We start from the raw sequence: 26,947 nt of genomic DNA, 5'->3' as shown, positions 1-26,947 counted from the left end.
AACAAGCTCAGGAACCCAGCCAGGCCTGTGGGGCTGCAGATCCCCTTGCACAGCCCCATGGAGGGAAGGCCACTGCTTCTGCCAGCTTGCTGGGGGCGAAGGAGGGGGAAGAAATACAGCCCCACCAGACTCCAGAGCAGAGAGGCTCAAATCTGAACTGCAGCCTGGATTTTAGACCCCAGTCCCCTTTCCAGAAGCCCAGGCCAGGGAGGGTTAAAATGAAATCCCAGGCGGCTGCTGAGCGCTGGCTCAGAAGAGAGGAGCCGGGTTGTTGTTTTTTTAATGGTTATTAATTTATTGATCGAAAACAGGAGGGGAGAGAGAGAGAGAGAGAGAGAGAGAGGGCAGCTGATTAATGTTTAAAGTGTCGCTAGCCTCATGCTGGGAGGGGGGTTTGAATAACCCAAGGTGGGTTCAAACCTGGGGGGTGGGTTGGATTCTATCAAGCACAGCGTTTGATAGAATCCAACCCACCCCCCAGGTTTGAACCCACCTGGGGGGGGGTAGATAAATGGATATGCATTTATCTACCCCCCCCCACAACCACCCCCCCACTCCCCGTCTTTCAGATACGTTTATAAACACCCTAAGTTGAAGACACTTTTCACCATCATAACCCCCCTCCCCGCCCCCCATCGCTCCGTTTCCACCCGGAGCGGACCGACAGGAAAACACCAAAATATGCCGCTGTCCTCCCATGGTTGCATCAAAACAGGCAGGGTTTGGGGGGCGCGGGAGGGGGGGAGACTATTTGGATCGGGACTGCAGCCTTGCAAGCCGCTGCGATCCATGCAGCCTCGATGCAGGCAGGGCTGGAAATAAACAAACAAGGACCCCCCCCCAAAAAACAACAACAACAACCCCCCCGCCCCCCAGCCGGCAGCCAAACAAGCCGCGGAGGAGAAGGAAGCGCAGCCCTGAAACTGACACGAGCCGAAAGTCTGATGGGCAAGGCTGAAATTGACACACACTCACCGAGGGGACCCTGGCATCCTCAGCAGCGTCCTACTGCGTCCATGCCGGGATCCAGAGGCGTCTCTTGTGGCTCCCCCCCCGCTACCGCCCGCCCGCCCGCCCCTCCCCTTTCTCCCCCCCCCCCCCGGCCCCCTCTTATTTGGATCCAGCAAGCTTGCAAAAATTCAAGGAGGGAGCGGGGAGGATAAAGGAAGCAGCGGGAGCATCCTGGGAGGTCTGCAAGGAGGAGGTTCTGCAGAGAGAAATTTCATACTGACCTCTGGATTCTCCAGGCTGGGATGGTCCCAGGGACTTGAGGGAGGGGGAAAGGCGGGGGATGGGGGTGGGGGGTCACAGGAACCCGGAAGCAGCTCAGGCAGCCTGGCTTGAAGTCAGGGAAGAGGGATGCTGCCTTGGCTGCAACTCCCAGCTGCTGGCTTGGCCGGGCTTCTGCCTATCCCTCGACTGGTGCTGACGGGGTGATGCATTGTTGAGCTGGCACCACGTAGCCATTCCCTGGGGCTGGGAGATCCAGAAAGATGGGGGCAGATGCGAAGAGATGAAGAAGAGAGAGGCAGAGAATGAGAAATCACAGGCTCACAGAGGTTGAAAGAGCCCAGCTTTCCAGAGAGCCTTGCAGCCTGGATCCCCCCTTCCCCCCCCAGCTCAACTCCTTTATGTCGGTACCTAAACAAAGCCTGATCGTCAGAGGTGCTGACACCCACAGCTGCCACCAGAGGCCAGGGGAGACGTGATGCTCCGCACCTGTGAAGAAATCAGGCGGATTCAATAGGGACTTGAGGGACTGACTTGATGCCCCTGAGTTTGAGCATTCTGGCCTAGATGCAATGGCATCACCCATCTCTGAAATGCAGCCACCTCTGGGCTGGAGCACAGAAGTGTTCTGCAACAATGGAAGGTGGCGACTCTTTTGTTTGCTTGTTCTTTAAATCCATTGGGGGGGGGATCCTTGATCCCACAAAAAAGAAACTCTGTGGGATCTTTACTGCGCAGGCGAAGAAGAGAAAGGCCTTGGGTTTTAAGGGGGGAGGGATAGCTCAGGGGCCTTCTAAACCCAGGGTTGTGAGCTCAATCCTTGAGGGGGATCTGGGGCAAAAATAAAGGACGGTACTTGGTCCTGCTGTGAAGGCAGGGGACTGGACTTGATGACCTTTCAAGGTCCCTTCCAGTTCTATGAAATAGGTATATCTCCACATGTTTCGGGTCTCATCTGAAACAGAACCCCAATAATCTGCCCACTACTCCAGGATACTTCTGTGATTCCACATGAGAGCTTATTTTCCAGGGCTGCCAACCCACTGAGTTCCCCAGATCACAAACCAATTGCATGTTTTTGAAAGGCAGGTCGGGGGGTCCCCAGATGGAGTGACATGGGTGGGGGGAGCAGGACCGAATGAGGAGGCAGATGGGTGGTGTCATTCTGGGCATGTGCGGTGACAACAGGAATAGGCACTGGCTGGCATGGCAAAAGGGTGCGGCGGGGAGGGTGATGGCCTGGGACTTGTGAGACCTGGGTGCTAATCCCGGATCTGCTTTGTCAATTGGCAGGTCTGTGCCTCAGTTTCCCCTATGTCTGCCTCGTTTGGAAGCTCCTCGGGGCAGGGAATGTCACTCTCGCTAAGCGTCTGCCAAGTACAGACAGAGGCCTATGCTGGGCACAGGATAGAAATAACATCAGAGACCTGGACTTTGCCAGGACTCCCCCAGATCTCCATTGATGTAACCGCCCCTCGGAGGGGCATGATCCCCCCTGCTCGGGGAGGGAGGGGAGAGGCGGGTGAGACGCGGAGCTCTCCTGGGAGTTGCAGTAGCTGGTGGTGCTGAATGGACAGCTCCCAGGAGCCTGGCTTGAGAGGGGGAAGGAGGCTCCTGTGTGGGAGAGCTTGGGATGGGGGTGAGCGCCTGGGGGGAGAAAACCGGCTCCTTCCCGGAAGAGACGGATTCAGCCAGAAGGGGTCGAGGCTGGAGGGATTTTATTAACCACAGGAGGCTACTGGGTCAAGGAGCAAGGCCAAGGCTGAGGCTGGGGCCGCTCTGCTCCTTGTCACGTTCTTCACTTGGGCAGAGAAGAGTCCGTTTAGTGTTTGGGGCAAGAGAGGCCCAGAGCCGGCCCCATCCTGGGGGGAAGAGAGGCCCAGAGCCAGCCCCATCCTAAGGGGAGAGAGGCCCAGAGCTGGCCCCATCCTGGGGGGAAGAGAGGCCCAGAGCCAGCCCCATCCTAAGGGGAGAGAGGCCTAGAAAATAGGGATTTTCAATTCACATTTCATTCGGTCTCTCTTGACAGAAGAGGGTGTTTTAAGAGGGGCTTAATGTGGGCAGGGGGCTGGTGGTTGCATTCAGGAGGGTGGTACCCTGCCTGGGGCATTAGGAGGCCATCCGAACAGAGACAAGAGTGGCTGGAAGGTGAGGCACGGGTGAGGCTCGGGACCCTGGCTGAGCAGCAGGGAATGGGGGCGGGGGGGGGTCAGTGCTGATGGGGGTAGAGCTGGGCAGAGCTTTGAGATGGTGGCAAGAATCCGACGCCACAATGGATGGGGAGTTGGGGAGGGGTCCTGGGACTTGGGCAGAGATGGGCCCGCCCTGGAGTGAGCGATGAAGAGGCCACCCCATCCCAGCATGGGGCAGAACGGATTCGAGCCAAGGCTCCGGGACCCGAGCTGTGTTTTTGCCAGCTTGCCCCTGGGCCTGCAGGTGGCCCCTTTGTTCTTTGCTGCTGGGCTAGAAAATGAGGCAGAAGATTCTGCCCCCGGTGCCACCCAGCCCCCCATCTCTGCCCCTCCCTGGGAGGGCCAGAAACCCAGGTTCCCATCCCCATAGCAGCAGTGATAACACTGCCTGGATTAGCAACGTGTCGCTGCACGTCCCGGGCTCCGTGTGTGTTTTAATCCACACACACACACACACACACACACACACACACACACACACACACACACACACAGAGCTTCCTGGCTCCAGCAGTCACAGCAAGGAGGCTGCCAGCCTGGGGGAGGACTGGAGACAGCACGGGCATGGTCTGGTGCCTTCGCAATCCCGACTGCAGAAAGTAGGGCAGTGCGAGGCAGCGGTCCCCGTGCCAGCCACTCTCACGCCCAGTGCCCATGTCAAACAGCCGGGCATAACAGTCAGGAGCGCTCTCTTCCAGCTCACGTTAGCACGGGTTATGATGTGGCAGAGATGGCTAGAAACAAAGCTCAAGCTGGCATCCATCTCGCTTCCGACCCGGAGATCGGTGCAGCAACCAGGAGCTCCCGCTTCCCCCACCATCACCCCCGGCACGGTCAATGTCAAGGGAGAGGGCCTGCCCAGATACTGCGGTGAGGGGCGCTTTGAAAAGACATTTTACCTCCAGCTGGGGGGAGGGGGAGGGAACCAGTTTCCACATGAGAATTACTGAAATATTTTCCCATTCTAGATGGGGATGAAAAATCAAAATCTCGGAAGCTTTTCAAGAACAGAAAATAAAATAAAAATAAAATAAAATAAATAAGAATATAGAAGCAGGTCCACTGAAGGATTTATTTTTTTTTACCTTAAATAAACTTATGTTTCTAAATGATAAATGGGTTTGAACTGGAAAACAAACGGGTTTCCCCCCCCCCCAACCGGGTTTTAATTTCTTTTTTCAAAATGAGAAATGCGTCCAAGCCGAGCCCGTCTCGCAAACAGTTTCTGTTTTGATGAACGGACATTTTCCAATGGAAAATATATTGTATTGAAAGAGTCCTGACCAGCTGTAATGATAACTTGATCTTAAAATTATTTCGCAGGTCCTCCCTCAACAGCAGGTGAGCTCCTAGTACAGGGCGTAGGCTCCCGCCAGCCAGAGGTAAGGAACAAACATGCAACAGAAAAGAAATCGGCAATGCAATAAAAGTGCATTAATAACTCGTCGAGAGCTCATGTAATCTTAGAAGCCAGTGGAGGAGACCTAGCAGACCAGCTCTTCCTTTTCCGGCTACTTATGATTGATTATTATTATGATTTGTTTCACCAGAGAGCCTAGGAGCCCAGTTCGGGAGCGAGCCCCTGTTGTGTCAGGCGCTGTACGAACGCAGAACAAAACGCCCCTGTCATGGAGTCCCTGGGCGATGCTCGCAGAACAAAACGCCCCATATATATAATAAATAATGGTCATGTCTCCTCCCTGCCACGTCGCCACCATGCGGCCTGGGTGGGGAGAAAGCAGGGCTACCCTGCTTGTTTCCCACTCATGGGAGCATCCCAAAGATCGTAACTGACCGTTTTTCTATCAGCCCCAAAGGTAGTGAGCTTCCTAACTGCCCCGATCTCTGGTGGGGCCCAGCCTAGCATGAGCTGTCTCCTCCTCTGCCCCCAATCCTCATACCAATCGTCCGGCTTGAAGGTCAGAAGAAACTTGAGGGGGCAGGCAGCTGGCTGAGATTCTGGCAGGGTGTGTGTGTGTGTGTTCTGGTCGCACACTCGCTCAGGCTCACTTGCACACACAGAGTCCAGTAGCTCACTCCCACACAGGCGCTCACCCAAAGACACACGCAATCACTCGCACGTGCGCAGAGCCATGCCCGCAGACACACGCCGGTCTGTCGCACGCCCAGAATTCCTCACACCAGCTCGTTTTCTCTCCCTTTTGGTCATCGATTTAGTTACGGCAGCTTCCGAACGGGGGGCTGGGCCAATGTGCATGGGGGGGGGCTGAGAGCCATTGAGCCAAACTGTAACCCTTGTATATGATGGAACCCACTTCAAGGCAGGGGGTGTTCCCACACCCCCAGTACCCCTAGTTCCAGCATCTGTGCTTCAGAACGAGCCACCGGTGAAGATCTAGCGATGTCACCTGGCCCTCCCTGCGGCCCAGCAAAGAGCAATGGCTCCGCGAGACCCCCGGCAGTGCCAGGCACCGCCCTGCCAACTGCCGGCCCGACTAGCCTCTGAAGGCCCCTGGCATTGCTGGGGCTCTCTTTGCATGAGCAGCGACGCCCAGGCAGACAGGAGGCAGAACGATGTAGTGGGTAGAGCAGTGGCTCTCAGCCTTCCCAGGGGGCTGGACCCCTGGCAGGAGTCTGACTGGGCCTGCCTACCCCTGAGTTTCACCTCCCTTAAAAACGACTTGCTTGCAAAATCAGACCTAAACACACAGAAGGGTCACAGCCCCACACTGTTACCATATAATTGTCCAATAAATCGACCGGAATATAACTGTTGTCCTTACATTTCAGTGTATCATTCAGAGAGCCGTAGAAACAACTCGTTGTCTGGATGAAATTTTCATGTGTATTGACTTTGCTCATGCTTTTTATGTAGCCTACTGTAAAACTAGGCAGGTATCTAGCTACCCCCTGGAAGACCTCTGTGTCCCCCCCAAGGGGTACGCGTACCCCTGGTTGAGAACCCCTTGGGTGGAGCACTGAACTGGGACTCAGGTGAGCTGGGCTCTCTTCCACAGAGCTACAGGATAACCCTGGGCAAGTCACTTTCGCCTCTTTGTGCCTTCGTTTCCCCTCCCACCCTTTGGCTGTTTTGGTCGCAAGCTCTCCGGGGCAGGGGCTCGACCCTTATCTCTGTACAGCACCCAGCTCGTGGTGCTATTGTGATACAAAGAACCTGGGGGATGTGGTGAAACACCCGAGGGTCTGAACTGAGACCCCTCAGACTCAGCTCAGCTCCAGCCTCATGCAGTTCCAGGGGCGCCAGGTTTGTGTAATTTTTGGTGGTGCCGTCCAGGCAGAACCATCCCATCCATAGGCAACCGCCCTGGGTCCCACATTTTGGGGGGCTCCGCCCTTCAGGGAGATGCAGGGTCCAGGGCAGCCTGGGGGTGAGCAGCAGCGAGCAACCTGGCCCCATCCTGCTCTGTTCTGCCACGCCGGGTCCCAGCATCGGGGCGGAAGCTGGAAAGAGGCGGGGCAGGGCCAGGGACTTGGGAGAGGGGAGGGGGCAGAGGAGGGGGCAGAGGAGGGACGGGAGTGGAGTAGGGGCAGGAAGAAGTAGGGCAGGGGCTTAGAGAAAGGGGTGGAGTGGGGGCAGGGCAGGTGCGGAGCAGGGGCAGGAAGAGGGGGAGCGGGGTGGGCTGGGGCTGGGTCGCTTACTGCTGCCGGCACCAGGCCTCCTGCTAATCCCCCAGGCCACTCTGGACCCCACATCCCCATGAAGTGCGGGGCCCCCCACAGTGCAGAGCCCAGGGTGGTTGCCCCACTTCAAGACAGGATGGCTCTGAAAACGTAAGCCCAAACACTGGTGGAGCCGGGCCCACGTTCCCGAATATTGGTGGAGCACGGGCACCAGGGGCCCATATAACTCGCCGCCTCTGGTCAGGACTTGAACCCAGGTCCCTGTGGGCACGAGGCAAACCCGGAGCTTATGCTTCTTCCTGTGCAACACTGAGAGTTATTTTGCTTCGCTAATGCCGGTGCTGTGTGCTTCCCTCTAACAGTGCCCTGTTAACCCATTCACCCCACATTCTTTCACTGCTGCATGCAAAACACACCCCGCCTCGGAAGAGTTTTCCGCCCAGCCCAGCCGGCTCCTGGCAGTGCCCTATTAACTTCCCCCCACACCCTTCCCCCCCGGCAGATCTAACACTTCACAGCACCACGTATGGATGGTCTAATTCTTAGTCCTGCCCTGAGTGCAGGGGACGGGACTAGCTCGAGGTCCCTTCCAGGCCTACCTGCAGCTTGGCCTCTGGACTCGGTTCTCAGCCCCTCTGGGCTACCTGGAGCCTGGTCTCTGGACTCGGTTCTCAGCCCCTCTGGGCTGCCTGGAGCCTGGCCTCTGGACTCGGTTCTCAGCCCCTCTGGGCTACCTTTACGCCATCCCCTGCTCTGTGTAGCAGAATGACTCCCAGGCTGGCTCCTCTGCAGTCCCTTTTGCAGTTTGTCCAGTAGACCCCACCTCAGGGGCCTTCCACAGGATCCCAAATACTCCCTCTGGGTCCTCTCCCAACCGCCGTCTCTCTGCTGAGGCCCAGGGGTGCCTCACCTGACCCCATTAGTCCTGGCCCCTCAGCTGGGCGGCAGCTAATTATGGCACAGGCTGATTCCCTAGGGCTGGCTGGCCCAAGGCCTCCTGGGCCCGTCAAGGGGCAGGCTGCCGTTACACACACACACACACGTATGTACACACATGTGCAAATGCACCTATGGAGGTATGCACACACCCTTGCCCGAACATATACACAGGTGCCTCCCCGCATCACACACACGACCCCCGCCCCGCAAGATCTCCTGTACACCTGTGTTACCAGGCCCCACAAACACAGCGTTTAGTTCAAGACTAAATAATGACCAACAAAGGAGTCGTTAAAAAAGAAAAGCAAAAGATCAGAGCAAACCAGCATCAATTTACCCCCTGCCCCCCTCCACATGTGGGGTGCATGGCTGGGGGTCCAGGGTGCTGGAGGAATGAGTAGCTCATACCCTTTGAGATCCAGCTCCCAAAGGCAGAAGCAAGGAACCCCAGGGGGGCCAGCGAACGCAGCAGAGCACGAGAAGGGGAGCATGAACCTGGCAGCCAGGGAGCGCGGGATAAACCAGTCAAGGCCCCTCTCTCTCCTGGCCCTGATCCATGTAAACCCTGCAGCCCTGTCCTTCCCCCTGTCCCCAGATTCTCCCTAGGAACACAGGCATTGCCGGACTGGATCACACCGGCCCATGCCTGCCACCATTCGGTCTGACATTACCCAGCACCAGCTGCATCAGAGGAAGGAGCAAGAACGCGGCAGTTATAGGCTCTGTCCAAGGGGAAATATCCGTCTGACCCCCATCAGGGAGCGGTTGGTTCATGCCCGTAGAAATCCTTCCTCCCCTTCCCATGCTGAGACGTACTGGCCACGTTCCACGCTCTCTGGGGTGCATCCGATTTTAAGGGGCAGATTCTGGCTGGAATCATCGAAGGCAGTGTTCCTCAACGACCGGTCCGTGGACCAGCGCCACGCCCTGAGATCTCCCTGGCTCAGTTTAGGAAGGCAGCGAGCCGGTCCCTGGTATCAAAAAGGTCGAGAAACACTGAGCTAAGAGGTTTTTGAGAAGGGCCATTTTGGGGGGTGTCTCTGGGATTTCTGATCTTCTGCATTGCTGGAGAATGAACCACGCACCGGGTTTTCGAGAGCTTAGAGGCACTCACAAACACTGCCGAGGAGTGCCCAGGCCTTCTCTCCCTTCCTGCCCTCCCCTGGGATGATTTGTTACACCACCCTCAGGAGTGGCCCTTCGAATCCCCGTTCAGTTTCACTGGGGGACAGAGGAGAAATAAGAGGTTATTAGTCATGCTGTCCTTAATCCGATACCGTCCAGCCCAGACCGTGCACCACAATTAACCCGGGCTGGTCGTGACACGGCTCCGGGGACTTGTGTGGATGGGGGACTCTGAAAACTATAGAACTGACACATACAGGAGCGGCTCCGAGTTACAAACCCCCGAGTTACGAACTGACCGGTCGACCACACGCCTCATTTGGAACCGGACGAATGAAACCAGGGAGCAGCAGAGAGAGAGAAAAAAAACCAACCCGTAAACGTAAACTACTAAAAAACCAAAGGAAAGCCGCGTGTTTCTTCTTCCCCTCTGGGCTACCTTTACGCCGTCCCCTGCCTTGCTCCAGCACCCTGACTCTCGGGCTGCTTCATGCAGCTTTGAAACTTGACTATGCAGGCCAGACATCACAGGACTATATACCCCCCGGTGTACACTCTCTGGGACACTATGAACGTAAGAACCACACTGGGTCAGGCCGAAGGTCCATCCGGCCCAGTGTCCTGTCTTCCGACAGCGGCCAGTGCCAGGTGCCCCAGAGGGAGTGAACAGACCAGGGAATCATCCAGTGATCCATCCCCTGTCGCTCATTCCCCGCTTCTGGCAAACAGAGGCTAGGGACACCCTCCCTCCCATCCTGGCTAATAGCCGTTGATGGACCGATCCTCCAGGAACGTATCTAGTTCTTACATGGAAATATACACCATAAAATACGAGGGAAATATACTCCCTCGCTGTGGCTCTCAACCTTTCCAGACTACCGCCCCCCGATTCTGAAGCCGGCTTTGTCTTGCATACCCCCAATTGAAATCCGCCTGGCTCACAAAATCAGACATAAACTTACCCAGTGTCACAGCCCCAGGCTGATACTGAAAACCTGCAGCCTCTCTCATGTTTACCATACATTTATACAACAAATTGACTGGCAAATAGCTCTTGTCCTTACATCTCAGCGTATCGCCTACAGAGCCGTATAAACTGGTCATCGTCTGGATGAAATGTTAGTTTCTACTGATGTCGCCAATGCTTTTTATGTAGCCTGCTGTAAAATTAGGCAAATAACTGGCTGAGTTGATGTGCCCCCCGGGAAGAGCCCTGCGTCCCCCCAGGGGTACACGTGCCCCTGTTGAGAGGCACTGCTCCACAGATCACAGTCCTTACGCCGCCGGGGAAATGTGTGCCGTCGGACAGTGCAGAGGCTGCTCCCCAGGCTACATCCTGCGTAGGGATGGTGTGTGTTGGGTGTCAGCCTGTCTATCTGTTGCCGGTGCAATAGGTATAGAGCAGAGACACACACACACACCCTAGTCGTTTTCTACCTCGGAGTCAAACCGGCAGCCCCTGACCAATCCGCCCCCCAGCCACACTCATCCTGCTCAAGCCGCCACGCAGAACACAGCTGCCCTGGTAGATTCTCCCTCCTCCAGCCCCCCCAAACGAACCCACCAGGTTCGCACCTCAGACCCCACAACCAGCCACGGGTGGCGGAACGCCGCTCCTCCCGTCAGCCCCAGGGGGTGCTGGAGAGCAGACACAAGTCCCCCCACTTGATCCCGGGGGCGCACCCACCCACACCACGAGTGGCCCTAGGGTGACCAGACAGCAAATGGGAAAAATCAGGATGGGGGTGGGGGATAATAGGAGCCTATATAAGAAAAAGACCCCCAAATCGGGACTGTCCCTATAAAATCGGGACATCTGGTCACCCTCAGTGCACCTGGTCTCCCAGCAGGGCCGTGCCCGATGAGATCAGCCATTTGAATAACGGAGCCGAAGGGACAATGAGGGCCTGTATTTGACATGATCCGACGAGAGGACATTGCAATACAAAACCAGAAACAATCCATCCATCCATATATATATATATTATATACATACACATTGATACGTGTGTAAGGAGATTAAATAAAAATTTAAGACAATTTCCCAGCGGTCTGCCACCCCCACCCGCTTTCCCTCTGTTCTGGGCCCACCGCCGCCTTCCCGGTTTTTAATGCGTCCATTTCACAGACATCCTGTTGCTTTGCACAAACTCCCGAGAGGGGTTGGCGGGTGGGTCTTATTCTGCATTGGCCTGCCCATCCACAGCGTGCCCTGGTCCTTCCAGCTCCAGCCCAGCCCAGCCCAGCCGGCAGAGATCTGGCTCCCAACGCCCCCACATCCAGTCACTGTCGGAGACCCGGCCTTTAAGGGTGTTGGCCAGCAAGAGTGCCAGTTTCTACCCAGAAGGGCAACCAGGGTGGGGCATTGATTGGACCCTGTTGATCCTTCTTAGACAGTATGGGGGTGAGGAGTCGATAAACCTCCCCCCCGCCCTTGCAATCTCCAGCTTACAAAGGAAAACAATTGTCCCGGCCACATATAAATACTGCGGTTTTTTTTTTTTATTATTTACAATTTTTAAAAGCGATCGGTTGGTTTTGAACACGTATTTATTTTCCTTTGTTCTTCTTGTCGCTTTAAATAAAAACCCATTCGGCCTTTACGCAAGGGGAGGGATGGGCCGCATCGGCCTGAAGACACGTCTACCGGGGGTGCCCGTGCAATCCTGTCCGGGGGCGGGGGGACGGGGGGCTGACGACGCAGGACGCATCTCGCTTATACTGGCTACGCCCCGCCAGGCGCGAGATCGGGGCCAGGGCCCAGCTCGGCAGCATCGTCCCTCCAAACGGGGCACGCGGGGGGCCACTCACCGGCTCAGAGCGGGGCCCGAAGGGTTCACTTTTCACAAGGCTTTGGGGAAGTTCCTACCTCTTCTCTCCTCTCCCTGGAAATAAAGGGGAGCTGGGGGCTTCCACCCCGACTCCCCCATGCCCAAAAGCGCCCGTTTGGCCAGAGGCGGGAAAGGAGGCACCGCAGGAGCGGGCATGGAAAGAAAGACAAATGAACAGGACGGGAGGAGGCTTGAGCCTGAGGCCTTGGCGACTTGAGGCAATTGCAAGAGGTAACTAAACTAGGTCAGACAGCGGGGTGGTTACAGGGGTGCCAGGTCCCTGTGCACGGGTGTGAGCGCGCCAGTGAGCCCATCCCACGCACGGGTGTGAGCGCGCCAGTGAGCCCATCCCACGCACGGATGTGAGCGTGCCAGGGCCCCCATCGCACGCACAGGTGTGAGCGCACCAGTGAGCCCAGCCCACGCACGGGTGTGAGCTCACCAGTGCCCCCAACCCATGCAAGGGTGTGAGAGCGCCAGGGCCCCCATCCCACGCACAGGTGTGAGCGCGCCAGTGCCCCCATCCCATGCACGGGTGTGAATGCACCAGGGCCCCCATCCCACGCACGGGTGTGAGCTCACCAGTGCCCCAGCCCACGCACGGGAGTGAGCGCACCAGTGCCCCATCCCACGCACGGGTGTGAGCGCGCCAGGGCCCCCATCCCACGCACGGGTGTGAGCGCGCCAGGGCCCCAGCCCACGCACGGGTGTGAGCGCGCCAGGGCCCCCATCCCACTCACTGGAGTGAGCGCGCCAGTGCCCCCATCCCACGCACGGGTGTGAGCGTGCCAGTGTCCCATCCCACGCATGGCTGTGAGCTCACCAATGTCCCCATCCCACACATGAGTGTGAACACACTAGTGCTCCCATCCCATCCACGGATGTAAGGGCACCAGTGCCAGGCCTCTGTGCGTGCCGTGCGCTTGCCAATTCCCACGTGCACTGCTTGACGCCAGTCCGAGTCTGACCCCATTTCGTCACCTCGGGGCAGTACTCTGCTGTGGCCAAGACCTGCGTCTGCCCTCCCCTCTAGAGCAAAGGGGCCCCCTCCCGCCAGCTCATCATGCCGCTAGAAGCCAGCCCCAGCGCCTCTGCGGAGCGAAGTGCTGAGGAGTCTCGGCCAGGGCCACTTCCCGTCGTGGTTTTCCTCCCATCGAGCGCCGGCGTTGTGCCCGGGAAGGAGCAAGTCCCACCCTGCAGCCCGTGCGTCCCTGTATCCATCCAGCTGCGGGGGAAGAGGCAGATGCCCACAGTCTTTCCCCGGCAGGCTGCTCGCCGGGGGGGCAGGGGGTGTCTCTGTTCCAGGATCTCCCACCCTGGCCCGCCCCACGCTGTCTGGGGAGGTGTGAGCTCAGCCGGACGCTCGCTGTCATTCCCTGAAATCCTTCGGGACGGACTCGCAGCGGAGAGGCCAAGGCGCTGGTCCCTGACGTTATCAGGCACAACCCGTCCCTGCCAGCGCTGCCCAGGGCCTCCTGTGCTGTGCCAGCAGCGTGTCTGCCCTCCTGGGTCCCAGATCCTGCCTGGCACTGGGCCGAGATCTCAAACACAGACACGCTTCCCACCAGCGCATGAAACACAGCGCGCGACGGATTGCCCCAAGGATGGGCCAGTGAAGAGAGCCGGCCTCCACAAGAGAGTCCTTTCACCAAGGTGTGAGCTTCGGGCCGGCTTGCCCGGCCCCCTCCAACGCCCCACTCTGCACAGGGGGGTGCTGCCCGCACAGCCCTTCCCCGGAGGCCTCGGGAGGACACGGCGCGGGTGCCGATCTCGAGCCGGGAGGTTGGCTGGAAAGGCTCCTCAGTGGGATGTGGTGGGGGGGTGGATGTTGGGGGGGGGATACACAGGCAGAACAACCCCCGCCGCAAAATGCGTCCATCAAGTTAACACGAGACTCACATGAGGAACAGAAATTAATGAGGGGTCCCCTGTCCCAGAGACATTCCCCACACTGCCCCCTCCAGGCCAGCCGGGACCCAGCCAGCCAATCCCAGAGCCCCCCCATCCCACACTGGCCCCAGCCCTCCTCCCCCCCCTCTCTCTCCCCCCAAAGGAAGGCAGGGGGAAGGAGGGATCATTATTATTCCTTTCATAGCGGTTTTGCTTTTGTGCCTTCCTCTCCCGTCTATGAAGGCCAAAAGGGGTGGGAGGGTGGGGGAGGGGCAGGGGCAAAACGGGGGCGGGGGGGGTTAAGGGGAAAGTGTCCCTCCTCCCCAACGATTGCTTCGTGTTTGTGTTTGTTTTAAGTTGGGTTTGAATTTTTCAAGGTCTGCAGCTTCCCCTCCAGTTCGGAGATCTGAAAAACAGACAAAGGGATAAACATCTCAGGCAGAGAAACAGCGGGGCCGTCCTGGGGCCGGGGATTTCGGGGGCTGGGGGGAGAAGGAGGGGGGATCGCTGAGAGGGGTTGTGCGGGGAATGCTGAGAGGTGACCGGGGGGAAGGGGACAGCGGATGGGGGGATAGATGGAGGGTTGCTGCGGGGATGGATGCAGGGGGTCACTGCTGAAGGGATGGGTGGGGAGGAGGGGTGGGGGTTATTGGGAAGCCATCAGCTGCCCTACGCCAGGCAATGTCTTCCACTGTGGGGGTTGGGAAGGGCGGGGGGGAGCAGCGAGGAAGGGGTGAGAGTAGGAGCAAGCGTGAAGCCCGATTTCCGTGCCCACCCGGCTCTGCCTCCTGGGGATGCAGGGCACGGCCAGCACGACGCAGGGGCACCTGCCTCCCACCTCGGCCCCCTCCAGCAGCTACCACCGCCTCAGCCAGGGACACGGGTGCCCGTCTGGGGGAGCAGCGGCTTTGCCACGGGCATGAGCACGGCAGGGCCAGGGCAGACAAACGACCCCGCTCGTCACTGTGTCTCCTGCTGAGCTACAACGGTGGCCCTTGCCTGCCTGCACCCACGCTGCCCAACGGGGGGCGCTGGGCCTGCACCCCAGCGGAGGGCTGAAGTCACTCCCTGGGGGGGAGAGAGAGACGTCAGGGTACCAAGCCGGGGCCTCTCAGGGCAATCATCGCGAGCACAGGGAGCCTTCGGAGCTGGGGGGGCAAGCCTCTGATGCCCGCCCCACGGGCCCATGCTGCCTGGCCATGGAGAGGGAGACCCCCTCCCGTCCTCTGCAGCAGGGAACCCCTCCACACACGCACACGCACACGCACACACACGGATGTTCGGCTGCAAAACAGTGCCCTGGAGTCTTGACCTGGGCGCAAATGCAGGATCCAGCGTGACCCAGCACGGGATCTGGTGTGATCCAGCACCCGGCGCAGGATCCGGCGTGACCCACTGTGGGATCCGGTGTGACCCAGCACCCGGCACGGGATCTGGCGTGACCCACTGTGGGATCCGGTGTGATCCAGCACCCGGTGCGGGATCCGGCGTGACCCACTGCTGGATCCGGTGTGATCCAGCACCCGGCACGGGATCCGGCGTGACCCACTGCGGGATCCGGTGTGATATAGCACCCGGCACGGGATCCGGCGTGACCCACTGTGGGATCCGGTGTGATCCAGCACCCGGTGCGGGATCCGGCGTGACCCACTGCGGGATCCGGTGTGATCCAGCACCCGGCACGGGATCCGGCGTGACCCACTGCGGGATCCGGTGTGATATAGCACCCGGCACGGGATCCGGCGTGACCCACTGTGGGATCTGGTGTGACCTGCACCGACGCAGGATCCAGCATGCCCTGACATCCAACGCAGGATCCGGCGTGCCCCAGTGCCCATCGCACCGGGCCACCAGACAAAGGGAATCAAGCCCCCGCTGTCATGGAGAAGGCGGAGCGAGGCAAATGGAGCCCCCTCCTCGCCCCACCCCCTGCTCCTGCCAAAGCCAGCTCTGGTCCACTGGAAGTCCCCGTCCGGAGCCGTCCAGTCACAGCCAGGGCCCCGTCCTCTGCAATCTCCGGATGTGCTGCCTCAGGGGAACCCCGGATCCTGGTCCTTGGTGCCCACCTTCTCCTGGAGCTTGTCGATTTCCTCCTTGTGGGCCAGCTCCGACTCCTCCAGGACGCGCCTCTGGGTCGTCTCCTTCTTGAGGAACTCGATCTCCCTGTGGGGGATGGGGGGAGCAGTCAGGCCAGAGCCCGGCCGCTGGGAAAACTGCTCCAGCACCTAACCCAAGGGACTCTCTGAACTGGGCAGGATACAGATCCCCATCCCTGGGAGAGCCATAGAGGATGGGAATTTGGAATCACTAATCCTGAGAGATCCATATGGGATGGGGATCTGGGATCACTAGTCCTGGGAGATCCATAACAGATGGGAATCTAGGATCACTAGTCCTGGGAGATCCATAGGAGATGCGAATCTGGGATCACTGCTCCTGTGAAATCCATAAGGGATGGGGATCTGGGATCACTGGTCCTGGGAGATCCATAGGGGATGGGAATCTGGGATTACTAGCCCTGGGAGATCAATAGGGGATGGGGATCTGGGATTACTAGTCCTGGGAGATTCATGAGGAATGGCAATTTGGGATTACTAGTCCTGTGAGATCCAAAGTGGATGGAGATCTGGGAGATCCACAGGGAACAGAGAACATGGCCTTACTTCTGCTGATACTCCTTGATGAGCCGCTTGGCCTTGCTGTATTTCCGCTCCAGGGTCTGGTACTGGGCTTGAGTCTCTTTCAGGTGCTCATCCACTGCCTGGCACAGGTTCTGGGCCTCCATCCAATAACCCTCCAGCTTCTCCATCCTCTCCTTGTTTTCCTCCACGCTCTGCTCCAGCTGGGCCTTCTCGGCTCGCCAGCGAGCCTTCTCCTGCTCAATGGACTGCAGCTGGGAGCAGAGACCACAGGGCACAGGGTGAGGGGAAGACGGGTAAAGGAGACTGTGCTGGGGGATGACAGGTAGGGGGAGGGGAGATGAGGGGCATTTGGGGAGAGAGGGGCAGAAGATGGGGCAGCGCATGCACCCCAGCAGCAGGGAGCGTTGGGAAAAGTATGGGGGTGTGTTTGTGTCTCTTTGGTGCTGTGGACCTTTGTCTTTGGTGGAGTGCGTGGTTGTGTGTCTGTATGTGTGTCTCTTGGTGCGCGCTTGTCTCTGTGTGTGTCTGCTTGTGTGCTGTTGTATCTCTGCACACGGTTGTTTGTGTGTGTGCTTGTGTCTCTGTGTGTGCTTTTCTCTCTGTGTCTGCTTGTGTGCTGTTGTATCCGTGCGCATGGCTGTGTCTCTGTGTGTGTGCTTGTGTCTCTGTGTGTGCTTGTCTCTGTGTGTGGTTGTGCATCCTTGTGTGTGTCTTTGTGTGCTGCATGGGTAGTTGCCTGGGGGTATTTGCGCGCGCGAGTGTGTGATTATGCCTGCTTGGGTCTGGCTGTGTGCGCGTTGTGCACTATTGCGAGTGTGGTGATGTCAGCGTGCGCGGTCGGGTGTCTCTGTGTGTGCTCACGTGTGGTCATGTCTCTCGGCGTCTGTGCGTCCTTGGGCAATACAAACAACGGGGCAAACGGAGAGCGAGGGGGAAAGCAGAAGACCCCACGACAGAGCCGGGCTTGCGGAGGCCATGCCGGGTAGGGGAAAGGAGGGAACAGAAGAGTGGGGAGATGCCAGCAGCCCAGTCTGGCTGGGATCCTGCGGGTGAAGCCTCACGGGACCAGGGAGCCCAAAGAGGGGACCCCCACCCCCCCCGACACACACACACGGTCCCTTCTCCGGCGCTTACCTTCCTCTTCAGCTGCTGGATCTCAGCCTCGGTGACGGCGTGTTTGATCTGGAGCTGACAGAGAGTAACGGAGTGGTTACTCCCCACGTGCAGGGAGGTCCCAGCCCCAGCCGCTGCCCTGGCGCCCTCAGCCCCGGCCACGTCCAAGCAGTAAATTTCCCTGAAGCTTTCCATTCGAGCCAAGGTATGAACCCCGGAGTCCTGGCAACACCCCCACCAGGATACATGCCGTGGTGCTGCAGTGAATCCCCCCCACGCACACCCCGGTTCTCCTGCAGCCTAAACTGGCTTTGCAGTAACGTGACTCTCCTGACCCCAGCGGAGTGGCACGGGTGGGAGAGGAGAATCAGGCTGGCAAGACCAGACTGCCAAGGGCTCAGTGCCCACAACAAGGGTCGGCACCCTCTGCGCAGAGCTCTCCTGGAGATCTGGGCTGTGGCGCCCGGCCAGCGCGCTGGGATCCTACGGGCTGGCAGGCACTTGAGCTGTCCTGATAGTGCCGGGAGCTGCCCAGCCACCCCTCAAAGCCCTTGGGCCCTTCCCACTAGCCCGCGAGCCAAGGGAGGTTGTCGCCGTCGGGATGCGCCCAGCCCTTCTGCACTGGAGCTGAAAAAGGATCACCACCCGCTGGGCAGAACTAGGCCGGTGCTTAGACCCCGCAGCCGGGGTGCGGCTGGGATGCCTTCGACAGGGCTTACAGACAGCGCTTCTAGCCACTAGAGGGCAACGTAACCACACGCATACAAATAATCACACGCATGCACCACCCCCCACTCAAACACACACAGGCACGCGCACCTATGCACTTGTGCAACACACACCCATGCACACCCACCCATTGACACATACATGCACGCACTCGTGCAACACACACCCATGTACACCCACCCACCCATTGACACATACATGCATGCACACCCATGCACTTGTGCAACACACACATGCACACCCACCCATTGACACATGCACACACCCACACTCATGCACTCGTGCAACACACACCCATGTACACCCACCCACCCATTGACACATACATGCATGCACACCCATGCACTTGTGCAACACACACATGCACACCCACCCATTGACACATGTATGCACCCACACTCATGCACTTGTGCAACACACACCCATGTACACCCACCCACCCATTGACACATACACGCATGCACACCCATGCACTTGTGCAACACTCACACACGCACACCCACCCATTGACACATACATGCATGCACACTCATGCACTTGTGCAACACACACCCACGTACACCCACCCATTGACACATACATGCATGCACACCCATGCACTTGTGCAACACACACATACGAACACACTACCATTGACACATGCGCACACACCCATGCACTTATGCAACACACACCCATTGACACATACATGCATGCACACCCATGCCCTTGTACACGCACACATGCATGCCCACCCATTGACACATACACGCACACACTCCCATGCCCTTGTGCACACACACATGCATGAACATATACCCATTATCCCATGACACACATGCAAGTATGCACAGACATCCTTGCACTTGTGAATACACACACAGGCACAACCTCACATGCACTCTGACCCCAGGCACACACATGGACACATGCATGCACCGATGCCCACCCATGCACTCATACACACACACATATGTACCCGCATACACACATGCACACATTCACACAAGAATAAGCACACACTGATACACACACACTCATACTGGTGCCGTACACCCCTTCTGCCTCCCCCCACTCCGATTTCGGGTGTCTTTTGGGAACTCCCCTTCCCCCGTCTTTACCTCCTTAAACTTGTGCACCAGCTTCTCGGGGTCCATCTCGACGGGGGACAGCATGTCCTCGTTCTCAGCCAGTTCGAAGACCTCGATGGCCATCTCGCTGCTGGGGAACATGGGGCTCATCTCCTCGTCCTCGTCCGTGGCATATTCACCCGTCTGCGGACACAGAACCGGGAGCTATGGCCAGGTCCCTCCCCGTGATCCACCCCCAATCCAGCACGTCCCAGACCAGAGCCATGCATAGCGCCGGCAGCTACCCCCTCATCACCACTGCTGCTCCCCAGAGCCCCCTAGGGCAGAGCCCTAAAACCCAGCCCCCCCCCCAACCCTACACTTAACCTGCAGAGGCAAAGGATGGCCTGGTGGCTTCTGCACTTGGCTGGCACTCAGGGGACCCGGGGTCTGGTCCCAGCTCTGCTGCTACCACCCTGGATTGCACACCTAGGGCACGCTGCTGCACCGTCTGTAACATGGGGGGTAAGAGATCTGTCCTGCCTCTTCAGAATGTGATGTCTTGGGGACAGGTACAATCTCCTGCCCTGTGTGTGCGTACAGCGCCGAGCACAAAGGGGACCCAATCTCGGGTGAAGCATCCAGGCGCAACCATAATACAAATCATTATTACCTCTATTCCCACAGTGCCGAGTGGCCAGGACCCATTGTGCTAGCTCTGGTAATTGCTGGAGAACTTAACAAAAATCTCCCAAAGGCATTAGGCAGGGCCCCTCTTCCTCACAACACCCCCCGAGAAGCAGGGAATTCTGAACCCATTTTACAGGTGGGGAAACTGAGGCAGAGCCGGGACGAGAACTGAGGACATCCTGACGGTTAGCCCCATGCACTAGCCACTAGCTCAGCTGTGCGCCTGCAGCGTTATCGATTCGGGCTGAGACGTCTAAAGGCGCCTAAGTGATTTAGGCACACCGCTCCTGTTGAAATGGAATTCAATGGGCATCAAGTGCCTAATTTCACTAGGCTGCTTTGGGAATCCCTGCGGGTGTGCAAAGCGGGGGGCAGGGGCTGGCAGGAGAGAGTGGGGAGTGGTGTCTGTTGGGATCGGTCACGGGGTGTGGGGAGGGAGAAGGGAGTAGCTGCACCTCGACATGTCATTATTACCGGGACTCAGGAGGCCTGGCTTTGCCTGGCTCTGTCACTGGCCCACTGGGTGACCGGGGGCAAGTCACTGCCCCGTGCCGTGCCTCAGTTTCCCCGTGCATCACACGGCGATAACAATGCTGCGCTCCACCATAAAGTGCTCTGAGAACCACTGATGCCGGCGCTCGCTAAGAGCTAGTTATAATTAGACGTCGTGACAGTCGAATGGAGCGATTCCTTCGTTTTCCACTCCTCTCCCACACAACACAAACCCACCAGGAACCCTGCCAGGAGAGCCCATTAATCCTGGATGCTGCCACATTGCACAGCCCGGCAGAGACAGGCACAGGAGAGAGGGGCTTGCACCCCGCATTGCACCTTCCCTCCGTGGCAGAGCTCGGCAGCGTGTGGGAAGCTACCTCCCGGCCGGATGCCTGGCAGCATGCCCAGGGATTAGGACACTGAGAAGAGGGCAGCAGGGGCCTGATACTCCAATGCCTGGCACCTCGTGCGTCACTCACACCAGTGCAAAGTGCTTCCAGGCGGACTCATCCTTTCACCCCCACTTTTCACTGGAGCAAATGACAACCTGAGCGGCGGGGCAATGCATCAGGCCGACGGCGTCTCATTGGGCTCCTGGTACACAGGCTAAGCGAGCCAGTTCTCCTGGCCCCTCCGCAGCCCGGAGACAGGCTTTTGCAGAGCAGCGCGGTGTGTGGGGGAAACACAAGTGTGAATGTCTGTGGACAGGGCAATACCTCCAGGATACGGCCAGTGGCCGGGGCGGAGCAGTGAATGGGGACATCTGGATTGGCATGGGCCTGGAGCCTGAATTCCCCTCTCATCTCACGAGACGGTGCCCCAACCAAGCTAGGACTCGGGTCCTTTGGAGGATCAGTGTGTTTGTTGGTGCACCTGCAGAGGTGGCAGTGTGGACTAGTGGGTAGAGCCGTGGGACTGGGACTCAGGAGACCCGGGTTCTAGCTAGTGGGTGAACTTGGGGGGAGTCCCGCCACCCTTCGTCTGTCTTGCCTATTCAGACCAGAAGCTCCCGGGGCAGGGGCTGGCTCTCCCTCTGAGTATGGACAGCGCCTAGCACATTAAGGCTCTGATTTTGGTTGAGGCCATTAGGTGCCACTGCAGAATAACTAAGTACGGGGCTAATTAGCATTGGGGCCTGGATTCCTCTCTGACCCCAGGGGCGGGGGGAGTCTCCCTGGGGGCCTTTACTGGAGCAGGGGAGGAAGGGATTGCAAGGACACCAGCACATGCTCCGGTCTCCAGCCCTTGCCCAGAGGCGACCGGAAAATGCCGCTCGCGCGCTCCTCTTACTTCTTCGTCCTCTTCCGTGTACTGGGTGTATCTCTGCTCCATCATCTCCCGCTGCCACCGCTCCTGCTCCAGCGTCTGCTGGATTAGCTGAGCGACCTCGCTTTGCTCGCCCGGCTTCTCCCGCCCGATCAGGAACCTGCGGCAGGAACGGACACCAGGCCAGCGGGTCAGCCTAGGACAACCCCCGTGCCCCGGAGGCACAGCTGCTGCTGATGGATCCCAGCAGGCCCCGTCCTCCTCCCACGCGGGTGGGGCGACGATTCGCACCCGCTCCGCACTGCTCTCCACGCCGGCTCGAGGGGCAGATCAGCAGGGAGCCAGGCCTGGAGCTTCGCCCAGCCGCTGCCTTTGCCGACCCCTTTCTCCGCCCTGTTGGACGGTTCCCCCGCAGGCAGCCCTGAGTAACTCGCCTCTTGGGGAGTCTGCTCAGGGCTTTCAGAGGATGGTGGGGGGAAGCTGGGATTCAGGGGGGCAGGACTCCCCCCCCCCTCGACTCCCAGCCTACGGCAGGGTCTCATCTCCTCCCCACTGCCCATGAAAGCTGGGATGGGAACAGGCCCCAGGGCAAGACCCGCTGGAATCTCCTTGCCCACCTGACTGCAGTGTCCAGCCCGCTTAGGAGGAGGTGCAAATGCTGCCCCACTCCACAACCCCCCCTGCCCAAACAAGACACCCCCCCCAAACAATCAGTTTGGCGCTCCCCGGGCCGTCTGCAGCGCTGCCCCCTGCTTGAGCAGCGGAGCTGTTTGGGCTCCTCGACCCTGACGGACTCAGCCCCCCGCGCGGGTGCGGAGGGACGGGCACGGGCTAGGCGGGGCCCGGTTTGCACTCTGGGCTCGGCTGCTCTGGCTTGACGTCGCTGCTGTGCCACGTTGGTGGGCGGGTTTATTTCAGGCCGATTATTTTAACAATATATATTTGAGAGAAAACATCCGGAGCCGGGTGCCGGGCGCAGAGCTAGGGCGGCCCGCAGCCCCTCGTGCTGATCCCAGCCAGGAAGGGCGGAGCCCGAGATGCTCAGGGCAAGATAAAGGGGTCAGCGGGGCCCTCCTGCAAACAGCCCCGCAGCGAGGCGGAAACACCGCCGGCCAGTGCTTCCCCTCAGCGGCTCCAGCATCGCTCACTTCCTCTTTTGCTCCCATGGCCTGCCCCCCCTCGCCCCGTTCCTGAGGGGGACACTTGATTTTCACCTAGCAGGCCCTTTGTTGGTCGTGGGAGGGGATCCGAGTGGCAGGCACGGGGTGCGATGGGAGGGAGAGAGGGGTGTGGGGGTGGTCTGGGATGTTACCCATGTTCTGGGATGCGCTGGGGATGTTTCCAGAGGATATCCAGTGAGGGGATATGGGGGGCACAGTGGAGTTTATGGGGCTATGGGAGATAAACAGTGGATTACTATGGGGTGCACTAGAGGTTATAGGAGATACGGGGTGGGATGTGATGGCGTGCACAGTGGATGTTATGGGGCTGTGGGAGATACACAGTGGGGTGCCATGGGAGAGATCTGGAGCTGTTTCGACAGGCAGACCCAGAGCAGGGTGTGTGGCAAACACAGGCACAGAGAGGGGATCCCTGACTGTCACGCTCAGATCCTGGGGCACCGAGGCTGGGAGGGCGATGGAATGGGGCGTGAAATCCCACTCCCCCGCCCCATGCAGCCCAGCAGAGAATCTCAGCCATCGCCTGCCCTGGGCCCCGGCCCCCAGGAGCTGGGCCCAAAGCTGGGGCGATCTCATATTCCCACGCCGGCTGGATTCCCCTCTTGCCCGCAGGCACAATGCCGCTGATGACAGCGTGGTTACCAGGGTGCTGGCAGGGCCGGGCCCACCTTCCTGGTGGTGGCACCGCGACCCCTTGGGATGGTACAAGCAGAGGATCCTAGTAGCGGGTGACAATCAAACCCAACCACGTTCCTGCCTCCAGTAAAATGAAACAGGCGGAGAATGGGACCACTCGGTGCTGGCTGGTATGAGCCCTTCCCAGCAGCCCGGTCACCTTCTGCAGAGTCAGAGTTCGCCTGTGAATGAGGGTGGGGAGAAGGGCAGGGCAGTTTAGATTCACCTTTCAACTTGGCCTAATGGCTCGGAGAGCTGTAAATGGTCCCCATGAATTGCAGTGGGAGGTGTTGACTCTGAAGTGTAACGATGACATTTAAAATGTTAACGGTGGCACTGCTGATTGTTGACAAAGAAAAATCCAGCTTGTCTGGAACTGTGGGGCCGGGCTTTGGATAGTGGGTGGAGCCTGGCTAGTGCATCACCCCCTTTTATACCCTTCCCAATCAACTGGGGAGCAGACCCAACAGAGAAGTGGGTGGAGACACCATGTTTATACCCAGGGGGCCAGACTAGGGAAGATCAAAGACTCAGCAGGAAGTGGCATATCCCGCACAGCCTCCCCTGGGGCGCCCGCCAGCAGGGCTCTGAGCGGTGTGGTCTGCGCCCGTGGGGCCCCCTGGCAAGCAGGCCGCACGCCGTTCCCCTACCGGACTCTACCCTTGGTGTTCCTCAGCACCGAGGCCGCGAAGCTCTGGGTCACGCCCACCAGGCTGGTACCGTCCACCTCCACGATGAGGTCATTCACCTGGATCCTAAGGGCGGGAGAAGGTGAGTGAGAGAGGGAAAGGGAGGGCGGGGTCTTTGGCAGAGGGTGCGGTGGGCTCGGGGGCACTGTTCCAGATCAGTACAGGCCCATGAGCTGTCTGAGCTGATGGGGCCCTCCCAACCCCCCCAGATCTCTTGCCAAGCTAGGTCAGCCCATTGGCCCATCCAGACCCGTATCCTGGTTCCTGTTACATGATCAGCCCATTGGCCCATCCCGTCCCGGATCCTGGTTCCTGTTACAGGATCAGCCCACTGGCCCATCCAGTCCCCTATCCTGGCTCCTGTTACAGGATCAGCCCACTGGTCCATCCAGTCCCCTATCCTGGTTCCTGTTACAGGATCAGCCCATTGGCCCATCCAGTCCCCTATCCTGGTTCCTGTTACAGGATCAGCCCATTGGCCCATCCCGTCCCGGATCCTGGTTCCTGTTACAGGATCACTGGCCCATCCAGTCCCCTATCCTGGTTCCTGTTACAGGATCAGTCCACTGGCCCATCCAGTCCCGTATCTTGGCATCTAATTCACCGTCGTGTCTCCTGCCACACTGAAGCGAGCAATTCTCTGTGTAGTCTGGCACCCTGCCTCCCACAGTGCCCAGTTATGGATGTTGCACCAGAAGGCATAAAACCAACCCCCCCTCCCCCCGTGCTGCCCTGTAGGGAGATTTCCTTCCTGATCTTTGCCAGGCTGGCGATCGGATGACGCCCTGAAGCATGAGGGCCAACTGCCCTTCCCAGATAGCGTAACTGCAGCTAACTCACCCCAGTGCTGTGCCATCTCCTGGGGTTGGCCCCTCCTCCCCACACTGGAAAGGGTTAATCGGAGATTATTCTGCGTAGCGGAAAGAGGAAGGAACATTCCTCCCCGTGCTCAGGAAGCTGGGGATGGCCAGTGCGGTCGGAGGAGGAAACTCTCAGTTGCTAGGTTAAGTGGCAGCCACGGAGCAAGGCCTCAGGCAGGCTCTGAGATGGTGCCAGGATGGTACTGGGCCCCAAGCCTGCCCGGCAGCAGAGGGGGTGAACCTGCCATCAAGCTGCGCCCCCCCACACCCCAGCTATGCCAGCACCCCAGCTCTCTCCCACCGCCCTGCCTCACGGGGGCACAGCATCCTTGTGCCCCCTCCGCCTCTACCACCTGCCCACCCCTCCAGGGAGAAGGGCATCTGGGAGCCCCAGAGCCCATGGCCACAGGGGGAGCTGATGGGTGGGACGGCCGGGCTGGATCACTCTGGTCTGGGAAGGATGTGTGGGGCGGGAGGAGAGCCTGCTAGGATGGGTGGGGGCCTCCCAGAACAGCCTCCTTAGGGGTTGGGTGACTAGATAGCAACTGTGAAAAAAACGGGACTGGGGTGGGGGGGAGGTCATAGGTGCCTACATAAGAAAAAGTCCCCAAAAACGGGACTGTCCCTTTAAACATGGGACATCTGGTCACCCTACTAAGGGGAGTCACAAACTGTAAAGCCAGCCCCATCCCCCACTTTCCCCCGTCTGCCCCCTCAGGACAAGCCCGCGTCTCCCTCCCTTGGGGAGCGGCGAGGGCAGTTATCCTGGCAGCCAGGGGCCGGGTCCTGCCACGGAGGTATCCCTGGCAGCTCCCGGCTGGCAGACGGAGGGTGGACGCAGTTGTCGGAGCTAAGCAGCCAAGCCGGGCGCTCGATCCTCCCACTGCTGAGACCGAGAGAGCTGGTGGGGAGAGTGGGCTGGAGACCCCGCAGGTCTGCCAGCGCTAGCCTGGCCTGCAGAGGGGCGCGGGGGCTTGGGCCATTTTCCCCAGGCAGCAGGAGCTGCTGGCTCCAGAAGGGGGAAGGAGCTGAGCCGGGATCCCTTGTTTAGGTCAGTGATGTCCCCTGGGACTGGGGGTGTCCATGCTATAAACCAATGGTGGCCCCCAGCACGGGCAGTGACATCCCTGATGGGGCCCAGGCATCAGGCAGCACTGGGGAGCTCTCGTGTACCCCAATCCCGGCCTGGGATCCCCCAAACCCCAGCCTGGGATGTTCTCTCACCTCAAAGCCCTGGCCGGGTCTGTGCCTGTCCCTGCCCCACAGGTGGACTGGGAACACGCACAGAGCTGTCACCGCTCCCCACAGAGAGTCCCTGCCTGGGGCCAGGAGCTCCCACTCCTTACCAGCCACTTTGTCCTGTATGCATCATTAACGCTGCTCGGGGCTCAGATTTCTCCAGCCGCCCCCTGTCTGCACCCTGCTCTGTGCATGCACCAGCCCCCGTGCGCAAACACACCCATAAACACAACAGACACGCCCCACACACAAAAACCTGCACACCCATACGCAAATGCACACCCACCCATGCACATCTATACACCCCCATATACCCCCCAGTACACAAACACATCCATAAACACAACGGACACGCCCACGGACCTAAAGTACACACCCATGCGCAAATACACACATAACCACAACAGACACGCCCAAACACAAAAAACGCATAACCATTCACAAATACCCATGCACACCTATACATCCCCCAATGCACCCGCCCCTGTATGCAAACACACCCATAAACA

The 26,947-nt window shown here is 58.9% G+C and overlaps 2 protein-coding genes across 5 annotated transcripts in view; both read right to left on the bottom strand.

Annotated features, from left to right (window-relative positions):
* Positions 1 to 1,271, bottom strand: part of SAMD14 (sterile alpha motif domain containing 14) — a 33,477-nt gene extending 32,206 nt beyond the window's left edge. Inside the window, exon 1 of one of the 4 annotated variants that reach the window (XM_074940963.1) lies at positions 1,233 to 1,271. The gene's annotated coding sequence lies outside the window, so the exon portion shown is untranslated. Of the gene's footprint in view, positions 1 to 975; positions 1,057 to 1,232 lie in introns of those variants that run through there. The other 3 variants (XM_074940965.1, XM_074940964.1, XM_074940962.1) reach the window with 3 other exon arrangements.
* Positions 1,272 to 14,093: 12,822 nt separating this feature from the next.
* PPP1R9B (protein phosphatase 1 regulatory subunit 9B) overlaps positions 14,094 to 26,947 on the bottom strand; it is a 41,535-nt gene continuing 28,681 nt past the window's right edge. Inside the window, exons 4-10 of the mRNA XM_074940961.1 lie at positions 24,301 to 24,405; positions 21,819 to 21,954; positions 19,395 to 19,547; positions 17,587 to 17,640; positions 16,474 to 16,703; positions 15,877 to 15,973; positions 14,094 to 14,216 (exon numbers count right to left, since the gene is read on the bottom strand). Coding sequence (XP_074797062.1) covers positions 14,163 to 14,216; positions 15,877 to 15,973; positions 16,474 to 16,703; positions 17,587 to 17,640; positions 19,395 to 19,547; positions 21,819 to 21,954; positions 24,301 to 24,405 — 829 coding nt within the window. The 3' untranslated portion in view covers positions 14,094 to 14,162. The remainder of the gene's footprint in view (positions 14,217 to 15,876; positions 15,974 to 16,473; positions 16,704 to 17,586; positions 17,641 to 19,394; positions 19,548 to 21,818; positions 21,955 to 24,300; positions 24,406 to 26,947) is intronic.

The sequence above is a fragment of the Natator depressus genome, chromosome 27 (assembly GCF_965152275.1).
Source record: "Natator depressus isolate rNatDep1 chromosome 27, rNatDep2.hap1, whole genome shotgun sequence".
Lineage (NCBI taxonomy): Eukaryota > Metazoa > Chordata > Testudines > Cheloniidae > Natator > Natator depressus.
The sequence above is the reverse complement of the archived record's forward strand: the minus strand, read 5'-3'. Positions and strand labels throughout refer to the sequence as shown.